This window comes from Mytilus californianus, unplaced genomic scaffold, assembly GCF_021869535.1.
Source record: "Mytilus californianus isolate M0D057914Y unplaced genomic scaffold, xbMytCali1.0.p SCAF_15, whole genome shotgun sequence".
NCBI classification, from domain to species: domain Eukaryota; kingdom Metazoa; phylum Mollusca; class Bivalvia; order Mytilida; family Mytilidae; genus Mytilus; species Mytilus californianus.
The window spans coordinates 1,700,696-1,722,714 of NW_026262637.1; the positions used below are offsets into that span (position 1 = coordinate 1,700,696).

General features: G+C 32.3%; 1 protein-coding gene across 1 annotated transcript; it reads right to left on the reverse strand.

Moving 5' to 3' along the window:
- Positions 1 to 1,797: 1,797 nt before the first annotated feature.
- LOC127725187 (uncharacterized) lies at positions 1,798 to 21,925 on the reverse strand. Its single transcript, XM_052232042.1, has 8 exons — positions 21,609 to 21,925; positions 20,015 to 20,353; positions 18,898 to 19,020; positions 18,293 to 18,472; positions 16,760 to 17,056; positions 7,807 to 8,046; positions 5,368 to 5,604; positions 1,798 to 2,482 (listed from the first exon to the last, which is right to left on the reverse strand). Exons 1-8 carry the CDS (start codon positions 21,682 to 21,684, stop codon positions 1,890 to 1,892), a joined length of 2,085 nt encoding a protein of 694 aa, XP_052088002.1. The 5' UTR covers positions 21,685 to 21,925; the 3' UTR covers positions 1,798 to 1,889.
- Positions 21,926 to 22,019: the final 94 nt, after the last annotated feature.

Below are 22,019 nucleotides of genomic sequence, written 5' to 3' on the forward strand. Positions count from 1 at the left end.
CCCTGCACGTAACAGGTGAGTTCAACTTTAATCTTAATTTACAAGGATTGTCAGTTTTCCTACCGAAGGTCGATGGTTCTTTCTGGGAACTCTGGCTACATCCACCAATAAAAGCTGACCGCTGCGAAATGACCAATAGAGCTGAAAGTTGCGTTTAACTTCAACCAATCAATCAATCAATTAATTTGCCGCTTTAATACTTGTAAATCAAAAAAGTCATCATCTTGTGATTTCCATTGCTGTGCTAACTAGCATCATGGATAGGTGGAAGTGAAAAAATCCATCCCAGCTGAAGTGTAAATCCAACATTCGCATGTTTACTGTCTAATTCGGTTTAACCGTATGTGTACTTGAGTGTGTAAAACGTTCAATGAAGTAACAGAAGTATATTGTCCCTTAATTTCAAATATCATACACCTAGGAGGTAAAAAACGATTTTTCAGTGATTCATTTGGACATCAATTGGAACTTATTTTTCAGGACCCAAACGGATTAAAACCAAAAGTTCTCTGAATAAGCAATTAACACTTTTCATATTTTACTGAGATAATCTTCGTTGAATTAATTCGGCAGTTTGACATACAGACCATTGATAATTCGGACGGAATCTCTTGTTTTTCCTGTATGAAACATAGTATATATATATATATTAAAGATACCAAGGCGGCAAACATAAGCCAAATAGCAAAGCATGGTAAAAAAGAAGGACAAAAATGAAAGACTACACGATAAATTTAAAGATGAGTCACACAAACCACCTAGAAAAATCAGAGTTGATCTCTAGTGCTTCAAAATGGTCTGCAGTTCTTGTTTCATTCGTGACACCAACCGTGAAACTCCTGCTATAATACGTTGATTGGTCACATCCTATAAGCATGATAAGCAGGGATCACACATTTAAAATTTAGAAAATTGCTCAAAGGGCCTTACGTGTATCTACCCCTAAGACATAACCAAATCATCGATCTGGGAATATTTTGAAACCATACACGTTAATTTTGTTTAATTGATTGTATAGTCATAACCAATAAAATAAATGTATCAAGGTTAGTGCTCATATATAGAAAGGAGTGAAATAACGAATTGGGGCTGTCTAAATCTTAAAATATTGTAGGTATACTTTTCTAAAAACGAGCAAAAGACAAACAACAGTCTACACACACAACATAGAAAACTAACGACTGTGAAACACGAACCCCATCAAAATCCATGGGGTGTACGCAGGTATTTTGTTGAGGTTCCTTGACGTTTGGCTGCTTTTATTCATACTCAATTTCCTTTTTATATGACAAATATCAATGAAATGAGGAGAGGAAATAACCCCATCATAGATACCAGGATTACAATTTTGTACACCAGACGCGCGTTTCGTCTACAAAAGACTCATCAGGGACGATCTAATAAAAATAGTACAATCTGCCAAATAAAGTACGTTGTTAAAAAGAGTAATTTCGAAAGGTTTTGACAAATATAGCTAGGGTAATCTATATCTGGGGTAGACAACCTTATTTTTTAGTATTTCAAAAAATATCAAAGTATTATACACAGTCAATTTATAATTATGACCATATAAATGATAATTAATGTCAACATAGAAGTGCTGACCACTAAGCTGGTGATACCCTCGGGAAGATACCTCCACCAGCAGTAGCATCGACCCAGTGGTTGTGAATAAACTCATCATATATACCAGGATTGAAATTGTGTACGCCAGACGCGCGTTTCGTCTACAAAAGACTACAACAAAAAACATCAGTGACGCTCGAAAACAGTTATAGCAAAACCAGAAATATTTAACACAGTTCATTAAAATTTAATACCCATAACTCAAATAATCATTACATTCATAATAGTTAATTGCTAAAACCAGTATTGCCAACTTACAGCCTTCAATTTTTAGAATCAATATATTTCCCTGGTGACACTTTATTTATAATTTGTTTGACTTTATTGGAAAGCTCCTTTACTTGTGATGTGCGACCAACAATTATAATTTTTGAAAGCGATGGTATAGGATTGATAATGAACGATGGATTTGGGAAAATTTTCGAAATTTTTATCATGACAGCATTCCAATTATTTGGTGATATAGTATGTTCCTCGACATCTATATCATTCATAAATGTAGACAAAGTTATATTCACGGTTTTATTCCATGACCCGGCGAGTTTACTATACTCATGTATTTCCTCAGTCAACGTACATTCTATGATAATTCTGTTATCTTTTGGGGAAAGCGGAAGAATCATATGTGCAAAGCATTTTTGTAGATTGTGTTCTAGTTCCTCACTATATGGCAGTGAATATTTCAAGAAATGAACTTTGTTTTGGTCATTATGTGTTACTATTAGAGGTGCCATTTTTAAAGTTGACTCCAGGGCGACATTGCTTTCAGTTGAGGTTCCAAGGCATTCATGGAAGACTTGTACCTTCAAGTTTATGTTGTCAATTTCATGAGATCGTGTGCAGGCTATGACGGCGTCTAAAATTGATTGGAAAGGACTTCATTAAACAGTTTTATAAGTATATGACAAATATATTTTATAAGGTACCAAACCTTACAAAAACGCATGAAACAAATAAGTTGTAATTGAGAAATAAAACTACTTAAAACGTAAAAACCAAACGGAAATCGTTGCACTAGAGAAGAGAAAAACTGAATGACTATATATAATGGCTTTTCAACTATGACAAGCAGAAATAGAAGCATGTAACTTCTTTCTTTTCAATTGTATAGGTATTTGAACATGAATCATATGAAAATGATCCAAGCATACCCAAGTTAATATTTATGTAAGGTGTAGGAATGTGTCTTTTGTTTCTATTCTTTTGGATTTATTGAATCTTATTAAATTATTGCTGAATTTATATATTTCGTTATACTTGTAAATTGAGGAAGAAACGTTTTTGTACTTTTTTCATGAATGAACAAATGTAACGTTGCGCTTATTTGAAAAGTATAACAAAAATACCGAACTCCAAGGTAAATTTAAAATTAGGAAGTCCATAATTTAAACCTTTCAACGTTACTCAATTGTCCAGATGTATTTACTAGTTAACACGATAAACATTCTATATTTCTTCTTGATGTTATCCTAACATAAAATTTAAAATTAATTGATGCAAGCATCCTACAAATAACGCTTAATTTGAAACAAATTACCTGCAATCTGACGAACAACGTCCAATTAGTCTAGAACAAGATATCCGGCAGTTTTCATAATGGGGGCCTACTTTAAATACTCATAACACTAATAGAAAGTTTAAAGTAAATATTCAAATATAAGTGATGCCGTGCGCGGAGTGTGCTGACTGGTGCTGAAATTTCAACATACCTTTAGTAACATAAACGGTACCAATTTTGCTGCACCAGATGCGCATTTCGACAATCAATGTCTCTTCAGTGATGCTCGAGGCCAACATATTTGAAAATCCAAAGCTTATTGAAAAGATGAAGAGCTATAACCCAAAAAGGACAAAAAATTATAACATAATGCATATTTGAGCTAACTTTTTCCCGTAAGTTTGGTAATACAAAGCATGTACTTCAGATCCGAGCACAAAGGCAATTATTCCCTCATATTCTAATTTGATATACTTGTTACTTGTTTAATTATTCAAGGTAAACTTTAAACAAGGGGTTTACAGCATTTCCAAGTCCTCAAGCTTTAAGCTGATACCATAATTTCCTAAATATTTAACATATTGACAAAATGAAAGCTATGCGAAGGATATGTTTTGTTTCAAATGTGTACTACTTTCTTATATGGTCTTCAAAACCGGGCTCGAATTATTGGTTCTTACTTGCTATATGGATTTCTGCTTTACTAAATTTTATTCTATTTTTTTTCTAGCGAAGAAAAACAGCTTTTGTCAAAACACTATTGCACTAAATTTAAGCTCAAAATGGACTGTTAGAAACATATGCTTGATGCACAGAAAACTGCATATGAATAGTAATAGTGACCAAAATGAGATTGTTTGCATTTATGAATTGCCATTTCGTATTTGTTAATAGTTAGTAAAGTAAAAATGTTCTTACATTTATGTTTTATTTTATCAGAAATAATTCAATATATAAATATAGTGGTCAAAAGTTAAAATATAATTGCGAATTGTGTCCCCCTTTTTTTGTGCAAGTTGTGGAAGGGGTGTTTTGTTTATAAACAACATACTTATATGCAGTAACATGGATAAAAAAGAACAATTTATGTATCTTCCAGTCCGAAACTTACTTTACTCTAAAATGACATTTCAAAATATTTTTGGATTCGTATATAAGTATATTACAATTTTCGAAGTCATAAAATGACACAATAAGAAACCCATAAAACTAAAAATATGACCAAAAACTATCTGTTTACTGTAAACCAGGCATGCTATACAAATCTCGTTTATTCCAGTATAAAATAATGCAAAAATTAAAACCTCAGATTGAGGGTTGACTGTTTGCATATTTATGATCATAAAATGCTGAAATATCCTAATAAAGGAATGAAGGGCTATGATTTGGTACTAACATATATTTTTTTTTATAAAAAGATGAATTAACATGACGAGTAAAAAAAATGTGCCCAATTTCTGTTTGAGATTTCGATTTTGCCAATTGTTAAGGAACTCTCCGTTTTGAATTTTCCTTGGAGTTCACTATTTTTGTTTTAATTTTTGATTGAAATGGTAATAATGTTTAACATATAAATTTCCTATGCTTTTCAGTAATTGGATTTTAAACCGCTAATTCGAATTCATAGCCCTATTGCTTTTTGTGTTTAATTCTGCAATTTAGAGCATGAACAGCTATTTTGTCTTATGTTGAAATAAATTGACAGTCATTTCATGTTAAAAATTATACCTTATCTTGACTAGTGCTTAAACATTCGACATACCTTTAATTGCATATTAGAGCCCATTGGTACCCGGAAGTTGTGGTACGAAAATAGGTATTTATGATGTGAGTAAGAAGCTAAATAGGCCCTCCTTTGTCAATTTTAATTATATGTAATATTATTCAAGAGAACTTTCAACAAGGGTTCTGCAGTGATCCAATGTCAGTTTGCTTTAATTTTTTACCAAATTTTCCAAAAATGTTGACTGGTCACCAAAAATGGTTCTTTACCTTTAAATGGATATATTTTGAAACAGTTTACGACGACAATGAGAGAACAACGAACAACAAGGAGATAACAACGGACGGCAAGTGATAGCAATAGCTTATCTTGCCCATGATAATCCCAAATGTCTTTGATAATTTACAGTCTATTATAGCGTTCGTTCTGTTTTATGTGTTTCCCCGGATTTGTTTCAGTAATATCTATTTATGAACAGGGGTATACTACTGTTGCCTTTATTTATGCCATATAAACATACCCTCAGTATTCTCAAAACAAATAATACAATAACCAGCTTCCTTGTTCATGTTGATAGAGGTGACACCTTCTACTCCAGCTTTTCTTTTGGTGTCAAAATAAAATTCAAGGTCACATTCCTTTGTCTTTTCACTAAAACCTTGTACTAATATGCAGTTTGAGACAATAACGGGTTGAATAATTGGGTAGACTCCATCAAACGATTTTTGTTCGCAAAGTGATTTTATTTCTTCAATATCTATAAAAGAGAACAATGAAGACAATATCAATTATTTCAAACTTATCTAAATTTACTTCAAATTAACCATATGATTGATTATTCTTCCTGCTGAATAATGTAATTGAGGATTCATGAATATTAGTGGGATGCCAGTTGTCATGAATTTTATCGGTATAGGTAAACCACAAAGTTAGATGTTCAACGAAGTATACATTTTTTAAAGACTGGTATACAGAGTTTGACATATCCACGAAGAAAACATCGACAGAAAATATCTATCCACGAAAATAAAAATATCAAAAGTAAAATCAATAGGCAAAGTCAAAACAAAATCCCGTGGTTTGTTTTACATTCCATACATAACATTTATAACATACATACTGTTTGAGTCCAACACAATGTTTTTAATTATTATTTCCTTCCTTGATTTCGTTTTAGAGTATCTACATGCCATTTTGTTTTTCTTTGTTGACATAGTTGTTTGTTTTTATAGTGATTAAGATTATAACACAATCTTGACTGCTTTACCCCAATTTTCGACATTTTTACATATTATGTCTTTTTGGTTTGCTGACACATTGTTGTAAATATAATGAAATTCTATGCGACTGTCATACAAGTGAGAGGTTTATCTCTGGCAACGCCATGGGAAAACAAAGCAACAACAAACAAAAAAAAAAGAAAAAACACCAAAAGACAAACAACACTATATAACAGACAACCTTGAAATGTTTTAACGATTACATTGTATTTATCAAGCTCTGGGTCGTAAATCATTTAACAGAGACAATCAAAGATATGTCATCAACATCATTTACTAAAATGTAAAACAACAGTCTAGCTGATTTTAGAATAGTGTAAAGGAAAATAACAAAAAAAAAACGAGCTCCAAGGAAAACGGAAAGTCTCTTTTAAAATGGAAAAATCAAAAGCTTAAACGATTGGAAAACAACTGTCATATTCCTGACTTGGTACAAGCATTTCCTTATGTAGAAAATGGTGGATTAATCCGGGTTTTAAAGCTTGCCAACCTTCTCACTTCTGAGACAGTACGGTTCTTTTTCCATTTTATTATAGATTTATTGCCATTCAACAATCGATACTGCAGGATTCAGAATATTTACATTGTGGCAAATTCTAATATGACGTTCTTCTATGGCTTTGGATACAAAGCCATGTTATAATTCCAATAAAACATGGGCTGCACGTGATTGACGTCACAATTGAAATTGCAACGTCAGTAGAATTTTGAACAACGCCGGAGATCAAAATGGACATTTTTGTTGGTGTTGCTCGCTAGGAAATGAAATAAAATCATTCTAAAATTAAGTTTTAATGTATCTGTTCATTTTTTATCGTTAAACTGTTGACTTTCTGTAACATATTTGGTTCACCAAATCAAAATGGCTGCCTTTCAAGCATGTATTACTTGTATTTCCTATCATGATTTCCTTGATAGAGGATTGCTGCTTATAAGGAAGCTATTAAACCAAGAGTTCCAAATGGTGAAGTTGAAATCATCCCTTCGTAAATTTTACGGACGCCATCACGAGTTGGTTGACCGTTATGGAATAACCGTTTCACAGATGATATCGGATATGTTCCTTATGTCGTAACTACAAAACCCTTCCCTTTTCACGAATGTGACATACCGAATAAGACTATTTACCGGATTTGAAATAACATAAGCAACACGACGGGTGCCACATGTGGAACAAGATCTGCTTACCCTTCCGGAGCACCTGAGATCACCCCCAGTTTTTGGTGGGGTTCGTGTTGCTTAGTCTTTAGTTTTCTATGTTGTGTCATCTGTACTATTATTTGTCTGTTTGTCTTTTTATTTTTGGCCATGGCGTTGTCAGTTTGTTTTCGGTCTATGAGTTTGACTGTCCCTCTGGTATCTTTCGTCCCTCTTTTACAAGTTCGCTTCGGAGTACAAAAGATTTAATTTTTTCTTTTAGAATCAAAATAATTCTCGCTTAGGCTCGGTATTAAGATATTGACAAATATAATGCCTACCCATGTTAAAATGAGCATATAGCATGGCTTGAAAGAATAATTTCTTAAACAGCTGAAGAGATGAAATAGATAGAATGCCCAAATGGTGTATAAAATATTTTTTGGTGTCCTGTAATAAAAGATATAAATCTTCTATATGAGGTAAAGCAATCACCAATCAATCAATCTATATGAGGGATCAATAATGTAGAAAATACAAACCTATTCCAACGTCGCTAAATGTAACAATTGCATTCTTTGTATCTTTCTCAACGACTTCTATATTTCGAACATTAAGTTTTGTTCTAGCTTCCATGAAATTGATGATATCATAAGTAGTGGTCTGTGAAGTGAAACCTTTCACTAAAACTTTATTCTGATAGAATCGTACGGGAGAATGTCTTTGTACTTGAAGTTTTTCGCCATCTATTATGTGATTTTTGTCCAAAACTCTCTGAACAGCTGAAGAATAATTGTGAAAAATATAAACATTACTTCTACTCTTCATAAAAATCAGCGGTATGAATTATATGCAATATTATACCGTGTTTGATGTATTTTATGTATAATGTTCATTATTTTATTCATCTTTTTCGTCCAAAGTTTAAGCTTTGATCTATCCATATGTAGGTTAATTTAGAAATGCATATCAGGAAACTAATATCAGGCGTTAAATTCGATTACTTACTAGATGATTATTAGGATATCAATTTAATATACAATATATAATACAAATGTAAGAAAATGTCAATTATTTTGCAAGTGAGTTAGAAACTGAGGAAGGGTGATGTTGACCAAGTTATAACTGAAATCTGTTTTTTTGTTTTCCTCTGTTATATTTTACTACACGGGATGGGTTTTGCTTATTGTTGAAGGCCGTACGATAGATGTAGTTTTTTTTTATTCGAGCGTCACTGATGGGTACTTTGTGGCCGAGACGAGTATCTGGCGTACACAATTTCAATCGTATTTATGATGACCTTATTTACATTCTCGTCCGTTGGTCTCTGTCAGAAAAGTTTTTCATTGGCAATCAAACCATATCTCCTTATTTGCCCCATATGTGACATGAAATTGCCATTAAACGAACGTTGTTTTTGTTACTATATTTATGAATAAGGAAAAGAAGTGTTCCAGTAGCAGTATGACATTATTCAATAAAATTAACATGGGGGTGGCATATTTATGTATTATAAAAGTTATGTTCGCATAATTCGTCGACATGATTTAGAGAATTGCCAACTTGAGGTTTCACTTTGTAAATACAGCTGTTTCTCAAACACCACGCCTCTTTTGGGGAGATTTTTATTATTCATAGATAATTAATTTTGTTTACGTACTGGTTCCCGGATATGATCTCTATATTTCATCTCGTATAGACATAACTTGGGAATGTTAGCAGTAAATATACATATTCATAGCGATAAAATTGAAATCTGTGGAAATCCAAAAGTCAAGGTAGGGGTAGTATAGAATTTTAATGTAAGTTTAAACTCTTAGAAGTTCGGGGCATATAAAAGTTGAAAATATGCCGCACAGCCCTGTATTTTGACCTTTGAAAAAAATAGTAGTGCATATGAACTTTCCATTCTAGGATATATATTTCTTCAAAACTTTATAGTAAAAGTGGTATAGTTTCAGCCGTGAAAGAAGTTCCTATGGGAAATTGCATTGTTGATATTTACAGAAATGCAACCTTGAGAATATGTGGTTTGAGTTAAAAACCAAATTCCGATCGATATTGATAAATATCAATTATAGGTCGGAACGGCAATCTCCATTTATTTCTGACAGTATTTTGATTTTGAAAAACGCCCTGGATGAAAATAATTGCATAATTTGCTTAGGTGATCTGAACAAAAATTTTATGTCAGATCTTCCGTCAATTATAAGAGATATTATTTTCATCAATGGCCTTATTAACATAAGTGACAAAGCTACTCATTTTGACACACGAACAGGTAGCACGTTTTAGATAAGGACACAATACCTTTTGATATAGGTATTAGTTGTCATGATGAGACATACGTCACAATTGATTGTGGTTTTAGTAAAAGACGAACTTATAATAGATTGATATGGGATTATAAAAAAGGTGATTATGACCTATTGAAACAAAAAGTAGTTGAAACAAATTGTGAATATTTAATTTCTGATGCAAGTGACGTTCATGTTGCTGCTACTAATTTCACTAACTCATTTCTTAATATAGCATCCGAGTGTATACCTACAAGGAGAGTAACTATAAGATGTGACGACAAAGTTTGGTATCACTCGAATTTGCGGCGTGAAACGCGAAAACTCGACAGGCTTCGTAAATTTTTTATTCGCTCGAATAATACATCCGCAGAAAAGAAATATAAACAACAAAGGAACAAAGTTAATAACTTGAAAAAGCAAGCTAAAAAACATTTTTATACCAGTATTAATGAAAATTTAGATGAACTAAAAGTGACAAACTGGAAAACTGGTAACATGTAAAGTAAAAGCGATATACCGTCTCATGATTTTCCTCCCATGACGGACCCGGATCAGAACTTTCAACTTGCGTACGAGGGATCCGAAAGGTCCGACATTTTATATAAATATTGTTGTTTAATTTTTAATTAAGATGGCGCTAGTAAAGATTTGCCGGAATTTGAAGACCGATGTCTAGAGTTTCTTTCACAAATTGTAGTTAGTGAACAAGATGTACTTGATATTGTTTCAACGCTCGATGTTAATAAAGCTGTTGGACCAGATATTGTTAGCAATAGAATGTTACTTGCTGTCAGAAATGAAATTTTCAAACCATTATGTCTACTTTTTAAAAAATCTTTAAATGATAGAATATTTCCAGACCAATGGAGAATTGCACATGTATTCCCTTATTCAGAAGTGGTGACAAGTCATTTCCTTCTAACTACAGGCCTGTCTCCTTATTGGCATGTGTTATGAAAAGTATTAGAAAAAATTGTTTTCAAAAATATTTTTAACCATTTACATGAAAATAAACTGTTGTACAAGTATCAATCCGGATTTATTCCAGGATATTCAACTTCGCATCAATTGATAGAATTGTATAACAAAATTTTGATAGCACTAAATGAAAAGCTTATAACAACCATTACATTTGCTGATATACGCAATGCATTTGATACTGTTTGGATTAAGGCTTTATTACATAAACTTGAAAAATATGGTATAATGGGAGACTTGCTATGTTGGTTAAAAAGTTACTAGTCTAGACGATATCAGAGAGTCGTCACAAAAGATTCATTATCAAATCTTGGAAAACTAAACTCTAGTATGCCTCAGGAGTCGGTATTAGGGCCTTTGTTGTTTTTAATATACATAAATGATATAGCTGATGGTATGTCTTGATTCGGAAGGCTTTTTGCAGATGATACTTCAATAGGTCATACTGCACCTGATGAATTCACTTTAAAAAATTCAATTAGTAGAGATCGTGATTATTTGAGTAAGTGGCCAGAAAAAAGGTGAGTGAAAACCTAATAAAACTGATATTATGATATTCATTTTGAAAAATATATATATAGTGATATTAATTTTGATTTTAGTGGTGCTACATTAACACCAGTTAGTGCGCACAAACATCTAGGTGTCATATTTAGTAATGATTGATAATGGAATAAGCATGTTGATAAACTGATCGAGAAAACTACGAAGCAGCTAAATGTTTTACGCAAACTAAAATTTCGACTAAAAATGGAATATTTGGAAAAAATTATATGATTTCTATTCGTCCGATACCTGAGTATTCATCAGAAGTTTGGGATAATTGTGGGAAAATAAATTCTGATCAGTTAGAAAATATTCAAATCGAGGCTGCTCGTATGGTTACTGGATTATCAAATTATGCTAACCGCAACGCTATTTACAGAGAGACGGGATGGGAAAAATTGAGCGTAAGGCGGGAGGTAAAAAATTGGTTATGTTTTATAGATTTATTAACAATCAGCCTACAGATTATGTACAGGACTTGGTTCCAGAATCTGTATCTGATATTAGTAATTATAATTTGCGAAACAGACACAATATCACTATTCCAGTGAATCGTTTATCGGTTTATCAACAGTCTTATTTCCCAGCCTCCATAACATTGTGGAACACTTTAGACATCATTATTAGACAGATTCCTACATTTTCATTATTTAAAAGCAAATTGCATATGTTATAGTATAAGAATAAAAAACCTCCGATATATTTTTGGAGATCGCTTATTATCTGTATTAACCGCAGGGCTGCGAAACCGGTGTAGCACTATTCTATCTGATTTTTTTAATGCAAACTTAGTACAAGATGCATATTGTTTATGTGGCTTTATCAATGAAGATGCTAAACATTATTTATTATATTGTAACAATTTTTCTGCACAAAGGCATTTAATGATAAATGAATTCAACGTATTTGCTGTCAATACTACAATTGATGTATTGCTATCTGGTGATGAGTCTTTGACGAAAATGATAACGTTTTTCTATCTGTACAAAAGTTTATAAAAAGTACCAAGCGTTTTTCTCAACTTGACAACCTTATTTCTGTAACAGATCTTATTTGAATATGACTAACTTATGCTCTTAGGGATATGATAATCGAATGATCTTTATGATTGACTATTGTTATCGGAAACGTTTCAACGGATTTAATTAAAGAAACAAAATTGATACTTACAATTATGTGTAGATTTATTCCGTTTTTCATCTTAATCCGTCACAAGAAAAGAGACTTAATATGTATCCCATCATAAACTATTAGTGTGTAATTTGCATTTAAAGCAATTCACACACATGACTTGTCATGTACACTAACATATTTTTATATTACACAACTCGGTGTGTTTATATTTATTTATTCTGAAAATAGACGCACTAGATTAGTTATATTTACTGAAAAAACCCATTGACTCGATTTTTAAAATTTCTATGTAATTCATTTTTATATCTTCATACTAAAATAATAATTTGTTAAAGCCAGATATATCTAATGTTCATTCATGTTTATATTTATGTATGTATTGGAGAAGATATTACTAAGTTGAAAAACTTGTGTCTTATCCGTTTGTCCTTTTTGAACAATAAAAAAATGTTTAAACTAATAAAATTAACATATCTCGGATGACAAGACATTATATTTGGTAATCAGAACTTAAATTAAAAAAGTCCGACGAAATAATAGACTTAGCTAATATATATTTTTCAGACAGATCAAACTATATACTAATCCGTTATAATCTTCAAATTCAGATGATTCAAATGTAATCGGTTATTCACAATCTTTACCATCACAAATAGTATAAATACAAAAAAAAAAACAATCAAACAAAAACACTTGTATATTCAATTTACAATTTGTATCCCATTAAATATTGAACTACCCTTTTGGAACAATACATCAAGGAGCGTGTGGCTATTTAAAAATTCACGAAAGTCTGAAATTATTCTAAATCATGAAATCAAGGCTGCAGTAGGTAACTGATGTTCAAAACTCGTCAATCGATTAAAATCAGAAGATTTGGTGGTAACCTTAAATTTGAATTGTATAAAAAGTAATATACACAACTAGAATTATGTGCTTTAATTTTAATTTGATGTATTGATAGTGACCTTTACCGTCTGACAATAAAAGATGAGGGGTTACACATTGTCAACTGTGTTTCTTCCTTGTTTCTAACACGTGACGCTGACCTACCAATTGTAGGAACACCATCACAAGATAGCACTCACAGTGACGCAAAAATTCCAAAGGAAACAAAAATTGCACACATATAAATTTTCAGTAATGCACAAAATAGCAGACCTATTAATTTTCCATTAGATACAAAGTTACATACATATAAATCTTCACATGGTACAAAATGTCATAAATATAAATTATGTTATAGTACGACATGATGTACATATACATTTTGAATGGTACGAACAGGTAATGATATGAGTTGGTTTTTGTTATGGATCCGTAATGACTTTAATTCCCTATCCACACTGAAACAAGAATCATACGTTTGTAAAAGGGCATCGGCATTCATAAAAAAAATCTATAACTATAGCTTTGATCAATTCATATTTATAGAGAAACTAAGAACAGTACACCCATTTCTGACAAAAGAGGGACGAAAGATACCAGAGGGACAGTCAAACTCATAGATCGAAAACAAATTGACAACGCCATGGCCAAAAATAAAAAGACAAACAGACAAATAATAGTACAGATGATGAAACTAAAGACTAAGCAACACGAACCACACCAAAAACTGGGGGTGATCTCAGGTGCTCCGGAAGGGTAAGTATTAGATACAATACAAGGGTAACAAAGAAACAGGCCGGTAACAACCGTTGCCGGATAGTTTTTCTGCACGAGTAGTCAGGTCAAGGTCCGAGGCGCTAGCCGAGGACCTTGACCTGACTACAAGTGCAGACAAACTATACGGCAGGTTGTTTCCGGCCTATTTTTTGTTACCTTTGTTTTGTATCTGACTTGTACGACGTTTCAGGAAGGAAGTAGTACATTTTGCATTTAGAAGAGGTAGCAAAACTAAACATATTAGAAACTTCAATGGCCATATACCAGTTAATGTAAGTTACAGTTTAAACACATTTTTTTTTCACTTCCCTTAAGCCGAGAATTTTTTTTCTAAAAAAAATTCAAGAATTTAATAACTTTAAAAAAAAAGAACCATTTCAAGGAAAAGATGAATGTTGTTTACATTTATCCATTTAAAATAAACAGAACTGATATTAAGTGAATGAAATGTTATGAAAAACTGGATTTTGTCTTGTTATTTGATATATATATATATATATATAGGCATATATTTTGGATTTTTTTTTAATAGTTCATACATATAGGGTTTTTTTTTAAATGCCTCTGATAGTGTTGATCAGGATTTAACACGTGTCACTATATGATCCAATCGCAGCTTATCGTTCAAAATTGATGACATTGGTTGAATGATTTTTCTTCATGATTTGCTGCATATTTGAACATGTATTACATGGACACTTTTTATTTATAGGATCAATCGTGCATTGGTGAGTTGATAGGGATTTTATCTTTTGATTAGATTTGATTTTTTTATATATATTTCCTGTCTTTTTTATTGAAATATAAACGTTGGTACCAGCATTTCTTTACTTTCAGCATTGTCAACAATACTATTCATGTCCATATATGTTGAAGGTAAAAAAAACACTTACGGACCGACCATTTAGCTTCAAAAGGGGGTATCTTCTTTTCTGAGTAAGAACATTATTTATTTTTTCAACGCTATCACCCAGCTATTTTCATTTTTTTTTCGAAATTAGACGATTATATACGGTATACGGAAAATCGGGAATCAGAACATTATTTTGTCATCTGCTTGACCACCAATATATTTTTTCTTATAAAATTGGGTATCAAAATATTTTTTAGAAAAAAGACATACCCCCCTTTTTTTTAAAGTTAAATGGTCAATCCCTTAGTGTACTGATATGAATAGTAATTTACTGGAATTGTTTGAAATATAGTTATTGATGCTAACGTAAATATTTTAATCAAAAAGACAGGAAATATGTCGGTGAAACAAAAAGTTCAAATCTAATTGAAATTTACAGTGCCCATGAACTCTCTGATCATGCACGAGTGATTCTATTCATAAAAAGTGTCCGTGTAACAACTAAAAAGTGTCCGTGTATCATCTAAAAAGTGTCCGTGTAACACCCGTTAATGTACTGTTTTTCTATAGCTCTGCTGGGGGTAAAGTCGTACAAGCAGATCCTGCTCCACATGTGGCACCCGTCGTGTTGCTTATGTTATTACAAATCCGGTAAATAGTCTAATTCGGTAGGTCACATTCGTGAAAAAGGAAGGGTATTGTAGTTACGACATAAGGAACATATCCGATATCATCTGTGAAACGGTTATTCCATAACGGTTAACTAACTCGTGATGGTGTCCGTAAAATTATTATAATAATGGAATATTGCTACATAGAAATGGAAAGTTCACAATTGGGAAGCTGAAATCATCCCTTTTGTCGTAAAGTTTTGTTTTCAACCGACCCTCATTGTCAATTTCTAGATGTAAGTCAAGATATGAGGCAGACTTAACTGTATCTGTAGTATCCTTTATCTCTAGTTCGATGGGATAGATTCGTTCAACATAGTCCCCAAATTTTGTATTATTTAGTGAGAGAAAATCATCTATATAGCGGAACGTAAAGTTAAAGGATATTGCTAACTTTTTATCTTTCTTCCTAAGAAGTTACTGTATGAAGTCAGCCTCATAATAATAAAGAAACAAGTCGACAAGAAGAGGGGCACAATTGGTTCCCATCGGAATTCCGACAGTCTGTTGAACAACACGTCCTCCAAACGTAACAAATATGTTGTCAATCAAGAAATCAAGCATCTTGATAATGTCGGTTTCAGAGAATTTTTTGTTTGAATCAGAGTGATTCTTTACAAAGTAGGATTTATCCCTCCCCAAGACAAGATACTTGTATCTACGTTCGCCATTCTTCTTAATGAAACGAAGAAATACCAACTCTTTCAATTTGTCTTTTAGTTTGGAATGGGGAATACTTGTTTAAAGTGTAGAAAAGTCAAATGTTTTAATACTATTGCAAGATGAGAGAGTCTTAGATTGTATGTACTCTAAAAGATCTTTGGAATTTTTTAGTATCCACATCTGATTCACGCCACCTCTAGAATAGGCAGTTTCACAATAACTTTGGAGCCCGGCTTTGATTGCTGATAAAATAGATGTTAATAATTTAGAAAGAGGTTTCGTGGAGCACTTGGAAGACCCAGCAATATACCGTTGTTTGTAAGGACACTTATGTAGTTTAGGTATCCAATACAGTGACGGAAGATCCAGTTCTTCATCTTTGGTTGAAATTCCAAAGGAACATAGAACAGACCTATGATTATCCAGGATTTCCGATTTGGTAAGTGTCGTGAGGGTATATGTTGAGTTTCCAACATATAATAATCCATAGAATTCAGTAGCACTGAAGGACCCCAAGGGCTTGAAACAAAACATACAAATGACATAAAAAAATAATCATATGATTTCATATAGCAGACAAATTGACCTCTATAAATTATTTGTGTTGTTGGATTGCTGTCTAATATATTTACTGGTTTTTTAATGTTTCGAATCTCATAAATTGTATGAAAAGTCAAATATGTACCTTGTTCGTCTTTTAATGTAATAATATACATGTTCTGGTCCTTGAAAAATTCTATATTGACGATGTTATCATTAGCCCCCTTTCTTGACGCAAAGTAACACGAAATGCTATTCTGTGTTGTATTTGCATGCATTCCCTTCACTTCCACTGCATTTGTGGTTTCCACTTCATTTGTTTTTCTGTTTTCAGGTAGATACTGCTCTTCACAATCGGTCATTACATTTGGAAAATAGGCCTCGACATCAACATTTTTACCATAGAAAGTAATTGGTATTTTTTTCAATATTATGCCAACAGCTGGAACAAACAAATGAATAATTTATAAACATAGATAACCTCATCACCAAGAACTATTTACACAAATCACTCTGTTGTTTTGTCTCGTTTGAATTGCTTTACATATTGTCATGTGGGGTACTTTTACAGCTTACTATATGGTATGGGTTTGGCTCATTGTTTACGGCCGTACTTTTAATGATTTTAATCGTTTTATATATAAAGCGTATTAAACATTCGATCATGGATGTAATTTATGCAGGATATTCAATAAACACGTGTTTTGCGCATTGAAATTCAAAGTTCGAAAATTTCCAACTGATTTTTACAGTTCGTTCTGATGTTGTACTGTTACATCACTGTCTCATTTTAGGAGGGGAATGAAAACCCATAGACATGTTCAACCCCGCCACATTCGTTATGTGCATTTTCTTTGTCACGGGCCTGTTGAAGGCCGTACAGTGACAAGGTAGGTTACATCCACGTCATTTGGACTCTTCTGGATAGTTCTACACATAAACAAGCATATCACATGTCCTTATGTTTACATAAGGTCTAGCGAAGCAAACTGTTCAAGTGTTGCCAGACAACAGAAATAGTTTGGACCAACCTGTCATTATCGTCATACCATCACAAACGAAAAGAGATTTTTAGCTTAATTTTTTTTTTATCAACAGATGTCAGACACTTTTATCCGTTCCATTTTAAGCATATTGAATGTTATTGTGAGAAAATATATCATAGAATACAAAATTACCCTGCATTTATTTCAAAAACAGACTCATTTTGAAATAGTCTTTCATCGTTTACTTACATTTACAGTATGACAGCTTTATATTTGTGATTTTGATGTTCTAACAATATAATGTCGTATATCGGAATTGTATATATCATGACATGTCATTTACCATTTTATTAACATGTTCCGATATCTTGTTGTTTGCATTACTGTTCAAAACATCATTAATTTTCATGTTAAACATGGTGATTATTTGCAACATTGCATAATTCTGAATAATAGTTTAATTCCATTGCTATATCAGAAATGTGAAAGAGTTGACAACTATTTTTTTAAGTTTAAACTAACTTTCAAATGTTGAACATATGATACAAAAAAATACTAAGGAAGCTAACATACCACTTTCATTTTCATTAATCTGATTGTTTGTTTACAAAGGTATTAGAAATTTGACCTCATAAGTCAGTACAAGAAGAGCATTTAGTATATTTTTCTGTAAACATATATAACAAAAATACCTTCTTTCTCATGAAAAGTAACGATGGCTGACTCTGTATTTTTATCAAGTTCTACCTCACTAACTTCTCCACCGCCATATTTCCTTTTGTTTTCAAAGAAAAATCTTATACTGTCTTCACTCGCTTCTTTGGGCAACTTTGTAATTTTTAACATCTCTGTCGCAACTGGAGTAATCAGATCTTAAATAGACCAAATAAAAAGATAACAATAACACTTGTGTTTGTGAAGTGAACTGAACAGAACCTTAATCTTTATCAATTTGGATTAGTATGCAATGTATAAGATGATCAAAAATTGGTATTCAATAGTTCGACCATTTTAATAAAATATATTAACGTTGAATTCTTTGTTTACCACTTTGATAGTGTCATTAAGTCATTAACATTCGTATGGTATTATAAACATAAAGTAATATTGAATTAAATATATCTATAAGCTACTGATGGTATACATATCTCAGTTTAAACTACATATACTTGTATGGCTACCAAAACCTCAAACGGAATTAAAGCGCAAGAAATTAAGTGATAATTCGAACAATTTACTACTTGAAACTTCTCGACAAAGACCCGTTAAAGTTTGAGTATGCCTTCATAATTCCTACCCTTGTCGTCTGCAATTGTTTGCACTGCTTTATCACACACATCACCGGTGGCTAGAACTTGATGAAATAGTTTATGAACACATGTAATGTCTGCTTCATTATTAATCTTGTACTCTGCCCAATCTAAAAATAATCACGAAATGGTTAGTAAAACAGCAAAGAACAAGCAGAACGAACGAATGAATATATATTTAATTAAACTAGTATACAATATCTACTACAAGCTTTATAACAAATAAGATAAAGGGAGATGAATAATGTCTATATTCATCAAATATTTTTAACTTCCTGATTTAATATTAATGAGATGTGGTAAGGTTGCCAATGAGAACACTATCCACCAGAGTTCACATGCAGGTGTTAACAGGTTTGAATCATCATACAGCCTTCAACATGGAGTAAAACCATACCGTATAGTATAAAAATCTGGATATGGCTAAAACAATACTGAACTAAAACATTGCAAACGAGAAAAACAACGGCCAGATTTATGCTAAATCAAATATCAAAATCATCACGACTACCACTTTATCTCAGGTTAATGACAATGGACAGGCACACACATTTTTTGAGCAGACCAGCCCGCTCCCTAATCTGGGAAAGAGTGTTTAATCACAAAAATAGATAAAATGACAAAGCCATGGAAAAAAGAGAAAAAGAAAAACGACCAAAAGACAAACAACAGTCTACAAAACACAACGAACATATCCTGCTTCACATGTTTCACCCGATTATTTCTATAATGTCTCATTAGAGGAAATGAGGATGGGATTGTGGTTACGACAATTGGACCATATCTGTCGTCAGTAGTGTACAGATAATCCATAACGATCAACTAACTTGTGATGGCGTTCGTTAAATTTTCAAAGGGATGACTTCAACTTCACTACTTGAAACCTTTGGTCAAATAGCTTCGTTGTAAGCAGCAACCCTCTTTAAAAGGAAATCATGATAGGAAATGCAAGCTCTGGAGTATCGTATCGTATCAACTTCGATATGTATGCTCCATTTAAAGTGCTGCTGGAATGTTGCTACTCATGAACGGAAAATTCACAATTGGGAAGCTGAAATCATCGGCTTTGTAATAATACAATAATTGAATCAATTTTCTACATACCTGCAGGCTCTTTGTTCAGTATATTGATATTGACCTTGACAACTAATGGTACACTTGTATTGATGTTGCATATGTCAACAAACGAATCCAGAAATTGTCGAACGGAAGCTTTAAATTTCTCCTCGTCCTTAAGAAAATCGACAGGCACTGATGTTCCAATCGTGATAGAACCACGTTTGACAACCTCTATTTTATATGGAGACCACATATTTACGGTTTCAACAGTACTTTGTAAGGTCGTTTCAATGGATTTCTGTAAAGTTTGTATTATTTTGTCTCGTTCTTTTTCTAAAATGCCATGTGTATTAATTGTCCATTCTAAGCAACGTTTTGGACAATCTGAAGTGATAAAATAAAATGTATCATCTAATTTTTACAATGTTCGTTTATTTCGTTAATTTGGAATAATTGAACGCAATTTTTTAGAAGATTTTTTAGATATCAGAAATATGATACGCTTCACGTGCGTATCCGAAAAACATATACATATTAGTAATATAATCATATGCTTTTTTAGTTTCCTATAAGAAATAAGATTTTATTCTTGCCCGACACAATGTGGTTGAAATAAACCAACATAAGTGTGATTTGTTTTGTTAGTTTGTAGTTATTAACTTGTAAATAATTTACCTTAGCTAATTAAAGCACAAAAAATAACAAGAATGTTTAAAATTTGTTAATCTTTTCAAGTTTTATTCCCCTTATCCCCATCTCCCTATTTTATTTTCAGTTTATCTCAAATTCTTCTAACATTTCTACGTATTTATAAATCCCTGTCTTTCAAATGTTCGGGTTGGAGCGTTCCTGATAAATTGCAATTCCAGAAAGCGCTTCAAACACACGATTTAATAAAGTGTTATTTTCATTTACGAGAGTAAAGAGTAAAACTCGTAATTGTAATGCAAATGATGCAGAAATGGAAATCCAATAAACAATACGATCATGAAATTGTCGTATCTTTTAAAAGCACATCTTGCAACAATATTTATGGTTAGACCAATTGTTGATAACACTGATAAATTCATTATGAAAATAATGATAAAAGGATGCCATGTGGCGTATATTTTTGAGGGCCGAAAAGAAGTTTGTTAAACATGTTTTTTTTACTCTACACGACTACCTTTGTATATTGCTTTGAGTTTGTAAAAGAGGGACGAAAGATACCGGAGGGACAGTCAAACTCATAGATCGAAAACAAACTGACAACGCCATGGCCAAAAATAAAAAGACAAACAGACAAATAATAGTACAGATGACACAACATAGAAAACTAAAGACTAAGCAACACGAACCCCACCAAAAACTGGGGGTGATCGCAGATGATCCGAAAAGGTAAGCAGATCCGGTTCCACATGTGGCACCCGTCGTGTTGCTTATGTTATTACAAATCCGGTAAATATTCTAATTCGGTAGGCCACATTCGTGAAAAGGGAAGGGTATTGTAATATGCTATGGTGCACCTTACTGCACAGAAGGAGAAATAAACGCAATCTAAAAAATGCATTCTTGTACACAGATACATTTTATATTATATGTGATGTATGCAATGTGTATCCAATTTTTTTTTTATTAATATCTTGTCAATACTATTAACCTATGCCTTCTATTCCTAGGTTAAAAAATTCTGTCGGACTAGTTCTGGTGTTTCCTTTGCCTGCGCTTGCTTCCATGTCTGAAATAAAGGCTGTACAAATAACTAAATAGAAAAATTTAGATTTTAATTCATTTGAAATTTTACTTAATAATTTCAAACTGTTATATATACACTTTTTCAAGGGTTGTATTTCAATTGATGTTTTCTGTTAATAGAACATACATTCTGTACGGATACATGTAGACTGTTCCATTTTAATGAGCCAGAAAGAAAACAGTTGATTCTATCTTTATATCAAAATGAGACGGAAGATACAAAAGGGAATATCATAACTCATAAATCGAAAAAAACAACCTGCCAATGCCACGGTTAAAAAACATAAAAGGACTAAAAGATAATCAACAATCTCCT

Bases quoted from the DNA above. Each gene is read 5' to 3' on its own strand.
- LOC127725187 (XM_052232042.1), bottom strand. From the start codon at position 21,684: ATGGAAGCAAGCGCAGGCAAAGGAAACACCAGAACTAGTCCGACAGAA. The intron at 18,473-18,897 runs GTAGGAATTATG...GGTCTATTTAAG, and splicing joins AACAATTGCAGACGACAAGG to ATCTGATTACTCCAGTTGCG. The intron at 5,605-7,806 runs GTTTGTATTTTC...TCTCTTTTATAG, and splicing joins ATTTAGCGACGTTGGAATAG to ATATTGAAGAAATAAAATCA.